At 35.4% G+C, this 17,745-nt stretch overlaps 1 protein-coding gene across 5 annotated transcripts in view; it reads right to left on the reverse strand.

Annotated features, from left to right (window-relative positions):
• Positions 1–2,955: 2,955 nt before the first annotated feature.
• FAM135A (family with sequence similarity 135 member A) overlaps positions 2,956–17,745 on the reverse strand; it is a 79,289-nt gene continuing 64,499 nt past the window's right edge. For 4 of the 5 annotated variants that reach the window (XM_083857180.1, XM_083857178.1, XM_083857179.1 and 1 more), the window contains 6 exons: positions 17,354–17,445; positions 15,192–15,289; positions 9,798–9,949; positions 8,767–8,877; positions 5,114–5,227; positions 2,956–4,372 (listed from right to left, as the gene is read on the reverse strand). In XM_083857180.1, the coding sequence (XP_083713306.1) occupies positions 4,167–4,372; positions 5,114–5,227; positions 8,767–8,877; positions 9,798–9,949; positions 15,192–15,289; positions 17,354–17,445 (773 nt within the window). In that variant the 3' untranslated portion in view covers positions 2,956–4,166. Of the gene's footprint in view, positions 4,373–5,113; positions 5,228–8,766; positions 8,878–9,797; positions 9,950–15,191; positions 15,290–17,353; positions 17,446–17,745 lie in introns of those variants that run through there. The other variant, XM_083857182.1, reaches the window with a different exon arrangement.

The raw sequence follows: 17,745 nt of genomic DNA on the forward strand, positions 1-17,745 counted from the left end.
AATTAACTACACTCTATGTTTTGAATATGGCAACTTTGCTTTTTTGTCACTCTTGAAACTTCTCCAGCTAACCTTGTTTGTAAATAAAACAGGATTCACTCTGTCCACAAATACCAACCTGCAGAAGATAACCTAGAGATCTGAATCTAAAAGAATATTTTTTTGTTCACATCTGAAAGCTTTTAAGAAAGTAAATCTTGGTAAATTTAAGAGCAGCAGCACTCCCTGGAGTTTATTGAGCTTCATCTGGTAATGCCTACACACTGAAAGTAATTAAATTTAACTGACTGCCTTACAAGTGACATTTTCTCAATCAGCCTTTTATAACACGGTTAATTAGACATTAGAGACTGAAAATAATGGAAACCCCTCCCTTTATTCTAACAGCAAGATGCTGAGCCCCTAGATCAGAGAGAATAAAGACAAATGCAGAAAAAAATGCTCTGCCCAAAAGAGGCAAGAAAAAACTCTAAAGAGATTTGTCAAAGTTCAAGAACTTATTATTTATGTGTTCAGTACAATAAAAACATGAAATCCTTCCCTTAAAGAAAACTTACCAAGCTGCCTGCAGACACCAAGTGACAGTAAGCTCTGCTCGTAAACCGTTTAACACAATCTATGAAAAATCATACATGTATGCATATGTCATATGTACAAGCATACATGTCAAATTTCAAATGGTAAGAATGAAATAGGAGTGAAAGATTAATGAGGTACTGTTTATCCACCTAAAAATTAACTGTCTTCAAAACATTTCTCATCTTTATTTATTGTATTGCTGTAAAAATTCAGTTGTAACTCCTGAATTATTCATTTCTAGATCTTTTGCTAAGGAGGTAATAAATCTTAGCATTGGTAAAAACAAATACCATACACCACAGGAATCTTCTACTTCGTGATTAAATGGAGTGTCTTCTTTTCTTGTTTTCCTTCCTCTGTTTACTGATCATTTATCTCTTGCAGTGCAGCTTGCTTTTTGAGATGACACAAACAATATTCTATTTAGCTTTGCTGTTCTAAAACGTAGGGAATAAAAGATTCAGAGCTAGCACAAAGCTTGCAGCAGGTCAGTTCAGATGGGCCAAATGTACTGGTCTTGGGGACTACCTGGAAAGTAGTACAACCAGCACTGCCCTGGACAGCAAATGTGTGCTGATATTGCCTAAATGCCCTCTCTGCCTCTGAGACTGCGTCAAGAACCTCTGTTTATCTGAACACAACACCTGGGCAGGGCTGGGCAAATAAAACTGGCTTGGAAACAAGGTTGTTTCATGGTTACTGAGTAAGTTTTCCATCAATGTCGAATCTCTTGGCTCTGCTGGAAAGCCTGGTGATTTACAGTACAACATGAACTCTTTTTCCAAAGATAGTAGCAATGCCTAGATTTACAGGAACAGAAAGTTTAGTTTGTATCAAGGATTCAAACACAACCCAAAGAATTAACCTATATACACGAAATGGAAACAGAGGTTCAGACACTATGTCATTTTTTGCAGTGATCTCTTAATAATACCACTGAGAGCTTTTTGAAATAACAGTACCAGCCTACTGCCTTCAGGGAACAAGAGACTGAGAGTTAAAGGAATGTTAAGACCTCGGTTCTTACCTCTCCTTCTGTAAGCAGCATAATTCTCTTTCAAGCAGCTGTAGGATACCTGCATGAAGGAGAGGTCACCCTCACTAAAGGAAGATGAAGTCCTTATTCAAAGAGGAGAGTGGTGAGATGGCAAGTAGCAGCCCTTTATAGCTGCTACTGACTGCATCAGATGACACTGATATATGTATACACAAGTCTTTATTTAGGTCTAGGAAAGAGAAGGCAGAAAACTGCAGGAATAGGGGGAACAGGCCATGCAACACACGCACAGTTGTCCAAAATATCCCAGCCTGCATGTGTTGTTCAGAGAGCAACTACAAGTGACCATACAGTCTGCAACATGGACCTCCTGTGCTTCAAGGACATGCTGGGGTGATCACGCCTCTCTCACTACTGTCAGACAGCACATTCTTTGGGACTTTGGGATGTCAAACAGCCCTCACAGAAGCTACAGTACTGAGAAGGTTACCAGACTACATATGGAGTAGGCAATAAAAATAAAGGAAGAGACAATGAACTTAATATTCTCCTAATTTTCCCTGTTCCTTGATATACTTACATGCAAATATCACATGATTTCCTGCACCATCCATTTTCCTCAAAAAACAAACCTAATTCAAGCTACCTTAAATAGATGGGATCTGCTGTTACACACTCCCCCCAAAAAAAGAAAAAAAAAAGGTTAAAAAAATGTTGAAAAAAGACAAAAAGAGGCTCTGTCATCATAATTCTGCTTTTCTGATCACAGAAGCATGATTTAAACATTCAGATTTCCAGAGACAGAAGGCAAGACAGACATTTTTCAATAGTGACAGAACCATCTAAGTACTTGTTTACTAAGAACAGTTTAAAGTCTTCATTGTGAATCAAGGAATATTTTGTAACTTTAGATCCCTTAAGCAGCTATTCAAAGTTTAGCCAATAGCCAAATCCAGTAATACTGTTAAATAGAAGACAGTTGAGATACCAGAGCATAACTGAAACATTTAGAGCTTAATAGCAACATCATAATACAAAATTAGGAATAAAAATAGGCATTGATATAATGAAAAAGTATTAAAGATACCTTTGTGTCATAAGGACTTACCTAACACAACTCTAATAAAATACTCTGCAGTGTATACATTGCTGAACTGTAGATGCTCAGATGTTCATTTGAGCATCTTGTAAGTTATGGGGAACCCTCCCCCCCATATATTACAAAGACTATTATACAACATTCCATATCAAATGTAAAATCACTTCATTATATACTATTATTGCTATATTAATTTCAAAAGTACAAATTTATTAATTATATACAAAAAGCCTCCCCAGAATTTTGGTAATTAGCAGAACATTTCAGTTTCTTTAATTGCTTTTGTTAGAATAATTTGTTCATTTTATTAACACCAGATGCAATAACACAATGCTAAAAATAAACATGCATTATACAAGAAATTTATATTTCTCAAAAAATGTTCATTACAATTAGTGTACAATTAGTGAATGCACATATAACTCTTTTCCCCCACCTTTAGTGAATTATTGTTTGAAACAGAGAAAAGGGAAGGAAGAAGAAACCAAACAATGCTATTCAGCACCAGTAGAAAATCAGACCTTTAACATTCCTGTATATCAAAAACATTTTATCTGTGTTCACTAAACAGGTAAAGTTTACAATATTGTCTCATTTGAAGATGTATTGATTTATATTTACAATACTTTATAGTCAATAAAACATTTTAATAATATTTAAAAATTGCTTAAATTCATAAAAGTATTGCAGAAATTTATAACATTTACTTATTTTAAATATCTACAAGGAAGTCCATGTAAAATTGTCCATGTTCATCTGAAGAACTGACAGAGTAAGGAGCCATCTTAATTGTTTGCAAAACCCCAATTATTTGAAGGCAGCTATCACTGAACATTCAAAAATCCTTAGTTGCCATTTGCTTCTGAAAACAAAAGTTCCAGTAATAAAATTTGAGTATGTAAACTAACATGTTTTTGAGATCAGTAGAAAATATATTCCCACAGGCGTAACACATTTAACAATGACAGTAATGATTTTGTAGAAAACTGTTAAGCTATAGCAGATATAGTAATTTCCAAATATCCAGTATTTTAGCAGCTCACTGTGTTTCCAGTTAAACTTCCTACAGTGATAAAATATGACAAGTGAACACATAAGACATTGTTAGAATTTTAAAACCCGATTTATTTTTGGCATCTAAAGCCTCTTGTAAAATGTAGCCAAGTAATATCGACTTCTGTTGTCTGAAAGCCAATAACCAACCAAACAAAAGTACACACTGTGCTTTAATCTCCAAATAATTAGGTACCCAAAATTAAGAAAAAGTAATAGAAAAGTAAAAAGAACAAAATAAAAAAATATTGCACAGTCACATTACCTAGAAAGTAAAGTTGATGTTAAAAAGCCCTAAGTGTGGATGATATAAATTATCTTCCATATAAAAAGTATAAATATCTCTTAAAATACAGCTGCAGCTATACTTTAACACCACACATTATCTGAATTCATCTTTTAATGAGGTAATAACTGAGTCTCTTACAATGCTTTTCTCTACTGAAAATATTTTAGGGCAGCAACAAGAAAGAATTTTTCTAAAAATATTTCTGAATCAAGAACAGCAATGTGTGCAGCTCTCCCTATGAGAGAATCTGCTGTATTGGGTAATGCATTAATTACATTATAACGAACCAAATTACATTCCTTATTTTGAAGAACTGGCAGAAGCAGGTTCTGGATCATTTCAGCATAAATTGGTCCTGTAGAGGAAAAGAAAAGTTGTACTGTGTGAATTGCCAGAAACAAACACAATTCTTTGACCTTGAACTCAAAATGAACACATTCCAGAGTAAGAGAAGTCATGAAATGTGTTCTGCTGTGGTTCCGTTAAAATAGAATATACAGAAAGCTTAATTTCCTCTAGAAATGTTGGAAAAATAATTTGAAGCTATGTGTTTTAGTGTTTGAACATTTATAGTGAGAATGTACTTAGCAGTAATAATTTATTACATTAGGTAAAAATTATTCGCCAATATATAATACTAGAATGCAATTGTGCTAGAATATCTCAACAGTAAGTACAACAACTGACCCTAACTGATTATGGAAATATTACCTTTTCTTTCAGTAAGCCACAGCTAAATAGAGCCCAGACCTTGATGCTACAATTTGATATCCTCAAAAATCATAATTAAGTGTTCTCCCTGTTCATGGAATAGTGCATCAAGGGCTGTGTCTATCTCACCTAACTTTCAGCAAAGTCAGTAAGCTAGAAACCTCTTCAGTGTCATCTCCATCTGCATGTAATAGAACAGGACAAATACATAAAGCAAGTCAGCCTCCATGTGGATTTTCTCTCTCTACTACTACAAAGTAAGCCCAGAGTTTCTAAACACATAATAGAGGTGCCTCAGTTGAGCAGCCAAAATTAAATGGGGGGAGATTGATATGTGTGAGGTTTTAATCTGAGTGGTTTGTTTATTTTGCAGGATATTTATTACCTGATTGTTTATCCTTTAAAGCTGTTTTACACATCTCAATGCGAGCAGAGTGATAAGGAACATAACGATCCTGCAGAGATCCTACTAACACAATGTTTTTGAAGTAATGAAGACCTGCAAGAAAAAAGGTATCACTTAGAGCAAATCCTTTTATCTATTACTACAGAATAATTAAACATTTTACAACTGATATTTGGCATTAATTTATTACAGGATCTTGCACAAAAAGGGAGAAAAACCAGTTAAAATAGGAAGAGCTACAATATAATGAGATGTTTGGTACCAGCCTTTCCTCTGTACATATTTAATACACATGGCCATGGCTCAGTTGTAGTTTCCCATTAAACTGAGTATGGTTCAAACCTTCCTCTTGTTTCTTAGGAATACATTGGTTGGTTTCTGGCTATACAGAAGAAAGTAAAGCCTCCACACCACTTAAAGAAACCTAAAGATGGATGGTGCCTTGTCTTCACTGATGTTTCAGACAATAGCTGCATTAGAATTCATGCCTAGCACTAACACATACATCATATAGCCCACCTTGTGCAGGTGCCTTTATAAGGCACTGCCTCACTGTAAAGTTCAACCAGCTCAAGCACAGGTACAGAATCCAACCAGCACAACCCTGAGGTATGACTAAACCTTTGTAACTAAACCCAGACTTCCTACTTCTCGGACAAGCATGCTACTAGTAGAACAATGCAAAGGTAGGAACCCCCACCCTCATCTGTAATGACAGAGTTACAGCTCCTAAAGACATTTAAGTGATACATTTTCTTTAGAACACTGCAGCAGATTTCTAGTGCTGCCCATCTGCTTTAGGCCAAACACAATGGAGCACTTTAAGAAAATAATTTGCCTTAGAACAACCCCTTCGGAATACCATATTTTAGACATAAGTATCAGCAATCTTTCATTATGAAAAAGTGTTTGATCGAAATCTTCAGCAGGAGCAAAGAAAGTATATAGGGTATTTCACAAGAAAAGTAAGTTTTACTGTTTACTTATTCTTCCTCCATTTTGGGGTTAAGCAACAGGATGATGTGTTTAACGTGTATGTTCTTTGGCAAACTTGAAGTTTGGAGTTACAAGCCACCATACAACAATGTAGCTGAGACCCTGACCCTCAAAACACCACCTGCTGGATCCAAAGCAAGTTTTAGTTTTTGCTGTCTTAGGGATTTTCCCAGATGCAAAGCCCATGTCCAAAGACAACACCACAGTAAGCAGTAACAGATGTTTCTTCATCTTAGATACCTATTTTCCTAAATTATTACAAAAATCAACAGAAGTTGCAAAATCAGGGCTATACTTCTCAATAGTATTGTCAATCTCTTGCATGTACCCTGGGGTTAAGTGACTTCTGGAAAGACTTATGTTTAGAATCTCTGTTGAAACCAGTACACAAATTCCCTGTATTGAAAATCTGAAAAGAGGAATTGTGCAGGTTAGGGAATCCCAAATGCCTCTTTGTGGGGAAACAGAATGTGGGGAGATAGTGCTAAAGGCAATCCTGCCTCTGATATATTACAGCTGTGTTAATTAGTCAAGAGTGGGAACAGCCTTGCTCCCAGCTATGGGTGTGATAAAAGAGTGAGTGAGCTGGTGGAGTCAGTTGGAGTCTGCTGGCCTTGCTGTGAGGAGGAAAGGACAGGAGGTTGTGCGAGGGACAGATAAGGTAAGAGCCACTGTACAAGGGACAGACAGGGTTAGGTGGCCATGCCAGGGACAGGAAGCAGCGAGCTGGGGCTGCAGAAGGAAGAGAGAAAGAGAGAAAGAGCCAGAGCTGTGTGGAACTGCCCATAGGATTGGTACATACAAAAGGTATGAAGGGCTTCTAGATAACAAGGTACTGATGCTTGAAGCCCTCTGAAGTTTTTAATGAAGCACTTTGAGTGCAGTGGCCATCTCGACTATGACATCTCTCACCTTATGTCTGAGAGTCAAGCACAGCCAGTGCTCTATGCCCCCTGAGTGAAGAAAGAGATAGCAGTACAGAAGCAGGTCTTGTACAGATACCAAGAGTTAAAGGCACCAACTCCTACATTGTACACATAGTATATGAACTCATCCATCAAAAGAAAACTTACTTCCTTCTCTATGAGGGAAGCATAAAAATTACTTTCTTTTCTACTTATCTAAAATGACTAATTTTTCACATCTTTATCCTGTCTCTCCCATCCTTTCCTTTTTCCTTACACCAACCTCACTGAAGGACCTAGAAACAAGGTGGTGTATGAGGCTGTGGCCCAACATACAGCTCTTTCTATCTCTTTGGTAAGAAAGAAAAAAGCAGAAACTGAGTCTAAAGACTTTTATATTCCTTCTACTATTTATGGGGAACAAAGTCTGAAATGCACATTATGACTTTTGAGACGATGCTATCTAAATCTTTCAAAAATCCTGTCATATAAAGGTCTGTCATCAGAAAATATGTCACATTTCTACAACAGACAATAGTACTCAAACAACAGTGTCTCTAGTCATGCTGATATAAATCTACATAAAAACCAAGGAATATGACCTTGTAATCTTCAACCAGTCTTATTCAGCATCCAACTATCTAACTTCTTATATAATGTTTCTTTATATTCAAATATTTCTTTTCAAAAGACAGCAAAACTAGATTGAGTTCACCTTTAAATACCAGTTCAGCTTTTAATATTACCTTATCATCAACAAAATCACTTTGTCATAGTAGATTTTAAGAGAAGCATAAAAAAACCAAGTTTTTCTAAAATCAATTGCTGATCAATATTCCTGTCTTACCTATGATTTTTCTTCTTGCTCCTTCCTTATTATTTTCTGCTTCTTCCAAGTCCTGTAGATTTTATAATCAAGCACCTCAAGAGCGATATGTCAGTCTTTACCTGCCCATATCTTTGTACTTTGTTGCTCTGAACAAAATTCCAGCTGTGACAACCTAGAAAATTTTGATGTAGGAGTGTGCCTGGATTTTTCACAAAACAGCCCAAGTATCTCTGGCTCCACAACTGCTTGACTGACACACATTCAGAAACACACGTCAGATGATTCCTCAAAAATTTTATAATGCTTAATAATAAAGCATTACCTGCTGGCACATTACCCACTGGCAAATGGATTTTTGGCCAACAGTTGAAATAAGTGTATTCAACCCAGAGAAACTGTATGAATGATATAGTTGAATAATCTAATCTGGGATTTAGCTAAGTAGAACTTCCTTCTTTATGAAAATGAGTTTTTGTTTTCCCTAACCATCTAAATGAGGTAATAAAAGACTAGTTAGCAAAAACTTTCAGGCAGAATTTTAGACTTAAATTATAGATAAGAAAGCCAGATACAGAAAAAGGTAATCATAAATGTGTATGAATATACTTGACTCGCTACACAGTGGCTCATAGATAGAGATTAAAATAATCCCCTTTTTAGCTATTGGTATAGTGGCTGCACTCAAGTTCTGCTCATTAGTTAGGAAGGAAAGTCTCAAGGTAATATCTTACCTCTGCAATAAAAATGGTTTACTGGTTTCTTGAAGAATACAAGACTAAAGTAACTCTTGAATATTAAAACTGAAACAGGACCTTTTGGAAAGAAATTCTTTTTTTTAAGGTTTCCTATTCACATTTAAACACAGTTGCCTTAAAGAGATAGGAAGTGTTAACAAAGCTTACCTGCTTTTTTACTAAGTTTATATAAGAATGTCTGTCGTGGATCTGAATGGTCTCGACATGTCAATTGCAATAAAGAACCAGACTTCTTCCATTTCTGCATAAACCACAGTCCTGCATTGTTAGGTACAACATGAGTATAGATCCACAATAAAATATGACAACTAATTAACCATAAGTGTAATATATAAAGTTCCTAACAGTCCCTCAGATGTTAATTTGACTTATCATGTAAGCATTGTCAAGCTTAGAAACAGTTTAAATTTTCATTTTCTTTCCTGTATATCTATACAACAAAGCATTTCCACTAATGTACATGCCTTTTACTGTACAAAAATAACTTCCAGAAAGTGTAAATACAGTAATGCCAGCCAGAATATACACACTATATTTCAATAATTTATATAATATTGGAACATTTTGATGTTCAAAAAACAACAGGCATTACTTCTCCAGTTTCTAAATTGAACTCATTAAATGTAACTTGGAGAAAGGAAGCAGGATTTTCTCATAGGAATACCATAGTAGAATGTTTTCTATGGTGCTATATTCTCTTTATTAGTCAATAATAGTAATAATAGGTGGCTAACTGGCTTTTCAGAAAATCTTGCCTACCTCACCTTGCACATCTGCAGAAACACACTGCATGCTGTAAGACATTTTTGAGACAGAAAAGACACCAATAGTTCAGAATTATTTTAATGTATCTTATCTAATTGTTTGGCAGATTAGGTATATTCAAAGGTATATATAGTTTATAATAAATTGAGCTCAACAGATTAAAACTGGGGTTTATTTATGCTGTAACAGAAAATCTGAACCAAACATACTGGAAAATACACCAATCACCTCTTGCACATCCTTTTATTGATACTTTATTTTTATAATCCTTCTCTCTGCTTATGACAGTGAAATACGCAGTTTCTCAAAATCACAGTACTGCAGAAATGTGTACCCCACGTGAAATTGCTAAGTGCATTTCAAAGACAAGATTTTCCTTAAACTGAGAATAATACTGAAGAATAATACTTCACCTGTATTAACAAGAGCACTGCTGTTGTAGAGGGTACCAAGATGTGGTCCAGACAGAGACAGGAAGGTATGAAGTTTGTTGAGGTAATACTTAAATCGATGCCTTGTGAGCACTGAACGGATTATTAAATTACCCAGTGAGTGTCCAATAAAGCTGTTTAAAAAGAAAAAGCAACATAACATGGAATTTTATGACAGGATTTTTTTTTTCTTTTAACAGAGAAAGAGAAAACTGGTGTCATGAAATGCTAGAAGAGCATAGGAAAAAATAAATGAAAACTTTCCATTCAGACCTGTATTTTTTGTTATACAGGAGGCATAGCTTGTCCATATTGCTCAAGCTGCACAAACTCATTACAAACATGTTTGATCTCCTCCAGAAATATTTTATACAGCATTTTTTAAAATCTTGCTCTTTGTTAGCTTTTGAAAAGCTAACAAAACCAAACTATCCTTCCACCAGCATCTACCACCCAAACCCAAGATTATTTCTGGGTTCATTTCTCTTAGCACCAACTATTAAGAAAATATTTTATGAGCCATGCATGACTGAAAACATCATTACTTTGGCATGTGATGGCACTCAATAGGATACATGTATGAGCATTCCTGAAATAATCTAGTGGAGACAGATTTCAAAGGCAGTCCTAATAGAGAGGAAGACCATTACTTAATTGAACCTCATTATTTAAAAAGAGAAGCAACATCTCAGATCTGCTTAGCAGATTGACCAAAAGAAATGATCATCAGCTTGAGCAAGCAATTGAAGAATGTATCTCTCTCAGAACAATATTACTTTTAGGTGTTTCCCTGGTTAAGCAATTTAAGGGAAAGACAGATGGGACTCTTGATTTAGCTTCTTGTATCTAAGGATAAATATTATTTAATATGAGGTGCTTACTGTCATATACACAAGTCTACATAAAGCATTTCTTTAAAATGGACAGTACGAAATTAAGAAATTCTAGTTATTATGCTTTCAGATCCCTGCTGAGGTAAGGACTACACCAGACTAGGTCCTGACTTAAACAGTATACAGTAGGGTCCAGACTCACAAAGTCAGAAGGAAAAAGTGACTTCCTGCATTACAAATGCAACCCTAGGATATGGTGAAAACAGAAAATCATCCAAAAATATGTACAGTAGAACTACCATTGCTGGATCACATATGTGCTACATTGTTATACTTCTAGGATCATCCTTCTGTTTGCTCTGTATCATTACATTCATCAACAAAAGTAGCTAAAACAAAGCTTCCTGAAATATCTGTGTAAAATACTGTACTAAAAGATTACTTGATTGTTTAAATGCTTCCCAAGCAAGAATCATTGCCTTGGAAAATACCTATTTAAAAGTAAATTAAAAAAATCAAACAAATAGTTATAGAATGGCAGAACTACTCTGAACTCCTAACCTCCAAAATAATTATGTATTTCTATGACAGAAAAAGGTTTTTTATTCATTATTAATACATAATTTAAACATGTATGAATATTCTTCTCAGTTTCTTTTACTACTAGATTTCCAATATTATTTGTATGAGAAATTCTTTGCTTGAGCTTGCTATATTTGCCTAACTAATTTTGAAATAAAATATTATGTATGCATCCTCTGTGGTGTCAGCACAACAGTACTGGATTTGCAAAACAAAACACTGAGCTGCTTTCTTGAATTTAAAGCTATTCCCTTGGAGGACATAATAAAATCCACACAAAAACAACAAAACCACAGATTTCTTTAATAACAATGAAATGCCCACAGAAATTGAATTGATCCTGAAGATGATCTGCACGATGTAACTGCTTTTGAGTAAAACAGTTTTCTAGAGAAGATATGAACATTAGCAGAGATATTCTCTTGCCAGTTCTCCTACAGTTCAGATAGTATTTAATAAAAGTCAAAAGGGGATGAGAAACTCTTATATTGTACCATTAAAAAGGGCATTTTCCGTGAAAAAAGCAGCAATCCATCTATCAATTTTATCATCCCTAAGAGTACAGCCATACCTAACCAAAACTTCAGAAACATGAAAGATCCATTTTAAGGAAAACTGGGAGCTCACAATCAGCTATGTGAAGGTACTTCAAAGATTAAACACTTGTACTTAATTTGAAAAGCCTTAGAAATATAATAAAGGTTACAGTAATATGTTGTGGTCCAGTTCAGATGCTTAGGTGAACACATAATAAGTCTTAATTTTTTTTTTTAAATAGAGAAAGGTTTAAAAATTTGCTCAAATCAAAAAGAGGAGGAAAAGGAAAATCCTTCAAATAGGATTTTTGAAAGTGTAGACTGGAATGTAATCCATCCTACTCACGGGATGCTCTGCAAAAGCAATGAACACTAGGTGGCAATATCACAATCTTCTGAATATATCACTAACACACTGAAGTTAATGGAATTATAGTTTTTATATATGCTTTATGATACAAGTCTACCAATTCAGATCATGCTAGAAAATCAGACACAGCAAAACCTCATTATTCTATGCCAATAAACAAAAATCGTGTCCAACTATAAAAATTCATGGAAGGAAGAAAAATCAACCAAGATTCATAATCAATGAGGTGCTGGAACAACAAACAGATGTTTTAATATATGCAAAGCATTAAAAACTTTGGCTTGTTTTTATGAGTCAATGCTACTTAGGGAAGAGGATGACAAACTGTTTCATCTAACTGAGGTCAAAGTACAGTACAAGTCATGAGAAATTTACGTAAGACCTGACACGCTCAAAATGGTTTCTGAAACTCCATTTTAAGAACAGGTGGTTTATTTCCCAGCTGCCTGGTTACCTGCAAGGCCTTCCATCCTCACAGACACTCAAAACTTGAATGGGTATGACTGAGCAACTTGACACACTTCAAAGTTGTGTTAACTTTGACAGTGGCATTGGTATGACTGGTCCAAATGGCTTCCAGATGTCCCCTCGATCAAAAGCTTCCTACAATTCTTTACTAAACAGTTCTTTTATAAGGCAAATTGCATTTGTTTTGAATCAAGCTTCCAGCTCATGTTTGCTGTGTGCTGCTTGTGAGCACAAAGATTTTGTTCAAAGATGAACAAATGTGTTAGGTAGTGAATTGCTGCAATAACTGGTATTAGCTCTACAAGTACTAAAAATGTTTAATGAAGCTGACACTATTCCAGTGGTACAGGGAGTGTCTTTTCTCAGGAATGTAGCACAGTAAGTAGGATTTCGCCATTATCTGAGAGCATGAGACTGCATTTATCCAAATAAAGGGCAGAATCTCAAAACATCTCTGGATTTACCTTGGACCTGAGCTGATTATGATTTGTTTAAGCTGTGACAACAGTCATCTGTCAGTGAAGTACCAAGTCAGGTCTGAAGTTGTTTTAGTTTCACTGCAGTTTCTATTAATAACACGTAGTTATTCTGTGTGGCCTGAACTGTGTATCAGCAGAATGAAGCGTGGTGTGGAAGACTGTAGGTACAGGTATCATATGTTCTGTTAATAGTCACAGCAGGATAACAGTTGTGTAACTCAAGAGAAGAAGCTGGCATTAGGGATAACAGAGAATGGGAGGGAAAAAAGAGTAAATGGGGAACAAAAGAAAGAGCATATATGCCAACTGGAAATACAAAAATATGAAGTTAATCTATCTAGACCCAAGGCCAAGGAAGCTGAAACTGCCACTATGAACAATATTGTCCTTATTCTGAAGCCCTGGGATGCTGATGTCCAACTGCTTAAGCAAGACAGAATCCAACCATCTTAGGATGTTGGCTTTTTTTGCCATACAAAATCATAGATCTGGAGACTGATGTCTATTTTGACTGGGTTATGGAGCAGCACTTGTAGAGAGAACACGTCCTTTAAGAGATGGGGATATTTTATGAGGAGAAACCAGCATCATTCAGGACACCACAGATTACTACAAGGACTGCTTTCTACAGTGGCATAACCAAAATGAGGCAGGAAAGCATTGGCTTCTTGAGCAGAGGATTTCTCAGCAGGTCTTTCCCAGGCTTTTAGGATCGTCCCTTCAAGGTCTTGCATAGAGGCACGTCTTTCTAACAGCTCTCATGTAGCTACCAGAGAACAGCAGATTTGTTGGCAGATTTAACTTTCTCATAAGAAAAGCTTAAGTTGAGAAATGAATACTTCTGCTTTAGTAGGGCTCAAGACAAGAATACACCTTAAAAAGGAAACTAAAATAAAAATTCATAGTTTTTTTTTTCTTTCAAGTGACAAGAAACAAATAAAAGTGAAAACTATTTATAATTTGAAAGTCTTATAAGAGAAGCAAACCATAAGCAAACAAGAGTTCGGTTCTCAAGTATAAACAATGAGAAGATAAGTGGGTGGGTTTGCTCATTACAGCCTGCAGACAACAGCATGGGAGAGAAGATCCTGGTGGGTTACAGAACTCTTCTCTCCCAAACCAAGGGTGCTACCATGTAGTCTGTGAAACAAAAATATGATCATACAGTGCCTTTTAAATTTTTAAATCAACAGTTTAGACAGAAGTAAGCATGTCAAATCTTGCCTATCTCAAAACAGAAATATTTGTTTAAATAGTGAGATTATGTTTAAATATTTTAGATGTTTCCTCCAGCTGAACAAGGCTGACCAAACACATGTGAAGGCAGAAACTTGTCAGAAATACATGTGACTACCAAGTCAAAAAACTTTCTGGATGTATAATTTGAGGATGCTTAAACAAATGGATGAAGTCAGGCTTGAATTAGCTCCTTTCATCTATTGATGAGCTAACACTGTTGAGTTCGTAAGGAAGTCCACCCATACGGTGCACCCTACTCCAAGAAAATAAATGCAACGGACATTCCCTGGAAGTAAATGTAAAAGAAAACAGGAATGCATAGACTGTGGTAAGCCCTCTAATAAGATGTAAAACATGTTCTTTAGCAGATGAAACAATCAGAAAACTTAAAAAATAATGAAATATATTTTCATGCAGCTGCCCTTCAACGTCACAGGTAAGACCAAAGTGCCCTGTAGGAGACAAACAGTCTGCCATGTCATACTTGGTGAAGGGACTATAAAATCAGAAGGAAGCTAAATTCCTGGCACTGTGCTCTTATAGGTTCCTTTGACTTTTTCAAAATACTATCTCTTTTTCTGCAGAAATCTATTATGCAGAATTTGTGGAAGCACAGGACAGCAATTCCTTAAATGTAATGCTTAACCTCTGCCCTAAAACCCCCAACAGAGGAGCTTAAAACATTGTTCATTCTTCTTCCATCTAGCAATTCCCTCTCTCTCCATTGTCCTCCTTTCCCCTACTCCTCCCCTGTCCCAGGTTGCTTTATCCCATCTCTCTTTTGGCCTGCTCCTGAGCATCACAGTTTAAAACAACCCAGGGCTCTAGTTTTAAGATTATTTCTGTAAATAGTATAGAACAGATATTACCTGATTTTTGAAAGGGGTAGATTATAAATTTGTATATACTGTATAATTTCATCTAAAAGACGATCTGTCATGGAATCAAAATCAGCAAAGGTATCATTCTGTAAAATAAAAGAAATAAAAAATAATAACTGTATTTTCTAATGCAGCAATATACATTCTGCATTCAGTCTGAATTCTTACTCCCCAGTGTTTCTATCAACAGCACACAAATAGAAGCATCGATATTAACTCTGAATACAAACACTACAGCTAATTCTTACAAATTTTTAATGTAATTTTCTTGTAACATGGAATAAAGTGATACATATTTTACTGTAAGACTACTTTCTTCTCAAACACCAAAACAAATCTTCACATTACACACCCAGCCTTACTTCTAAGCTGTTCTCTACACTCAAGATTATCTGTAGTGAAACAGAAGACCAAACTGCATATTCAGAATTATATCACACTTTCCATGAAATAGGGATGAGACAATTACTGCAATAGCAGTCTACAGTAATATCGGTTATTCAAAATGAAACAAACAAACAAACAAACAAACTTCTTAAGGCCTTATCCCCAGTTCATAGCTGATTCCGTCCAGTAATTCTCTCCAGCAAGAAATTATGAGATAGGCAAAGCCTGCCTAGAACTTTTCAAGCCAAGTTCTAAAGGAACTGTGCTAAATTCTGTAGTGTTCAACATATTGGTAAATGATGTGGGAAAGGAAAGAAGGAGATGAAATATCAGTTTGTGGACAAAACTAAATATCCAGGGTAGTCAAATCTAGAAGCAACCAGAATTTCAGAAGAATCTTATACTACTGCATGCCTGGGTGATAAAATGGCAAGAAATCCAAACCAATATTACACAGAGAAAACCAGCCCTAACTGTATATGCAAACAATAATCTACACATCTCTGTTGCATATAATCAGCTATGTTAGGAAAGCAAGGAAAGAAAATAGCAATATAGCATTTTGTCAGTCTGTAGTGCAAAAGCATCTTAAATGCCATGTCTAGTTCTGATCATTTGATTTTAAATGACAAGAAGTTTCAAGTGGGCCGGGAAGGGTATTATGGATGAACAGGAACTGTTTCACATCTAATTGTAAGAAGTAATAAATGGACTAAGTCTCTTCAGTTGCCTCTTGAGGGAGAAATTGTACTTGTTTATAAAATATGTGATTAACTGAAGCAGTCAATGAGGAATGATTATTGAGTATTTTTTCCAAAACAAGCTGTAAGGTAGATTATTTCAATTTCCTTTTTTGCAACTGAATTACTAATGTATATGAACCATAGAATTAATCTCAACTGTATGCTATGGATACAGAAGTAAAAACATTCAAAAAGAATCAGCCAAGGTTAAGGAGAAAAGTTTGTCAGCAGCTATTAGGCTCAGTGATCTCAGTGGAATCCACAAATCAGAAAGTCTCACAGCTGCTGACAGACACAAACTATAGGACTAGAGAAGAGAAAGCCTGCCTTGGTGCCTAACCAGCCTGTTTCACAAAGCATCCCAGCAGCTCCTGCCAGAAAGATGCTAGTGCACTAAATGAAGCTTTTGTTTGAGCCACTGAAAAGACTTTGTTCTAGTTCATCTCTGAAGTATGTCTAATACAAAATGTAATACACACATACACACAGACAAAAAGTAAAAATTGGTCTTTTGTGCTTTGGCCAGTTTACTTCATCAGAATATAATAAAATTCACAAAAGTTTAACACAAGAGGTAATTTGATATTTGTTCAGTGTTATGATGTAGATCTTGCAGTATGTTGACAAAAAAACAAGGAAAATAAAATTTTGTATTTCTCAGATCCTCTGAAATAACACATCTCCCTTCTTGCCACACCAGTTTTCACTATTACCATTTTTACTACTAGTACTGAGCATATTTCATCCACAATCCAAACTGCTTATGCTAAGAACTTAGGAGACACAGTGCACACTACAAATTGGTACTAACAACTGTTACCCCTTAAAATATTTACTTTCAATACCATATAAGATTTTGTAATTACTTTGACACAAACCACAGATCGAATCGTGGATGCCAGGAGAATACAATAAAAATATACAAAATGTGGTAAACACAATAGTGCCATTAAATAAACATGTCTGAAGGTTTTACATTGTTCATAGCTTTACAGAAATTCTTTTTTACTTGGCAAATACCTGATTCCTTTCAGACATAAGAAATTCAATTCTTCCTCCAGGCAGTCCTAGTTCAATGTAAGTCTTCACTAATCTCAGATCCGCGCTGTTACCTTCAAAAGAAAAACAATCAAGAGTTAGATTCTGCAAAGTTAACTTGCAATAAAAGCACTCAGAATATTGAAATGAATCTCTGGCTTTATATTTAAACACAGCTAATTATATTCTCAGCCCTAATTAAAATTCAGTAAGACTTTGAAAGATAAACAACCATGTCAAATTAAGTGACAAAATGGTTTATGAAAATGACATTTGATGCAAACACTTTTAAAAAAGCAAGGATGTAGGATGTCATGTTTAATTTTGTCTAAGCCTCCAACTGATACATAGCACTGTGAACATTACATTCTTGA

This window comes from Zosterops lateralis, assembly GCF_965231275.1.
Source record: "Zosterops lateralis genome assembly, chromosome: 3".
Classification (NCBI taxonomy): Eukaryota; Metazoa; Chordata; class Aves; order Passeriformes; family Zosteropidae; genus Zosterops; species Zosterops lateralis.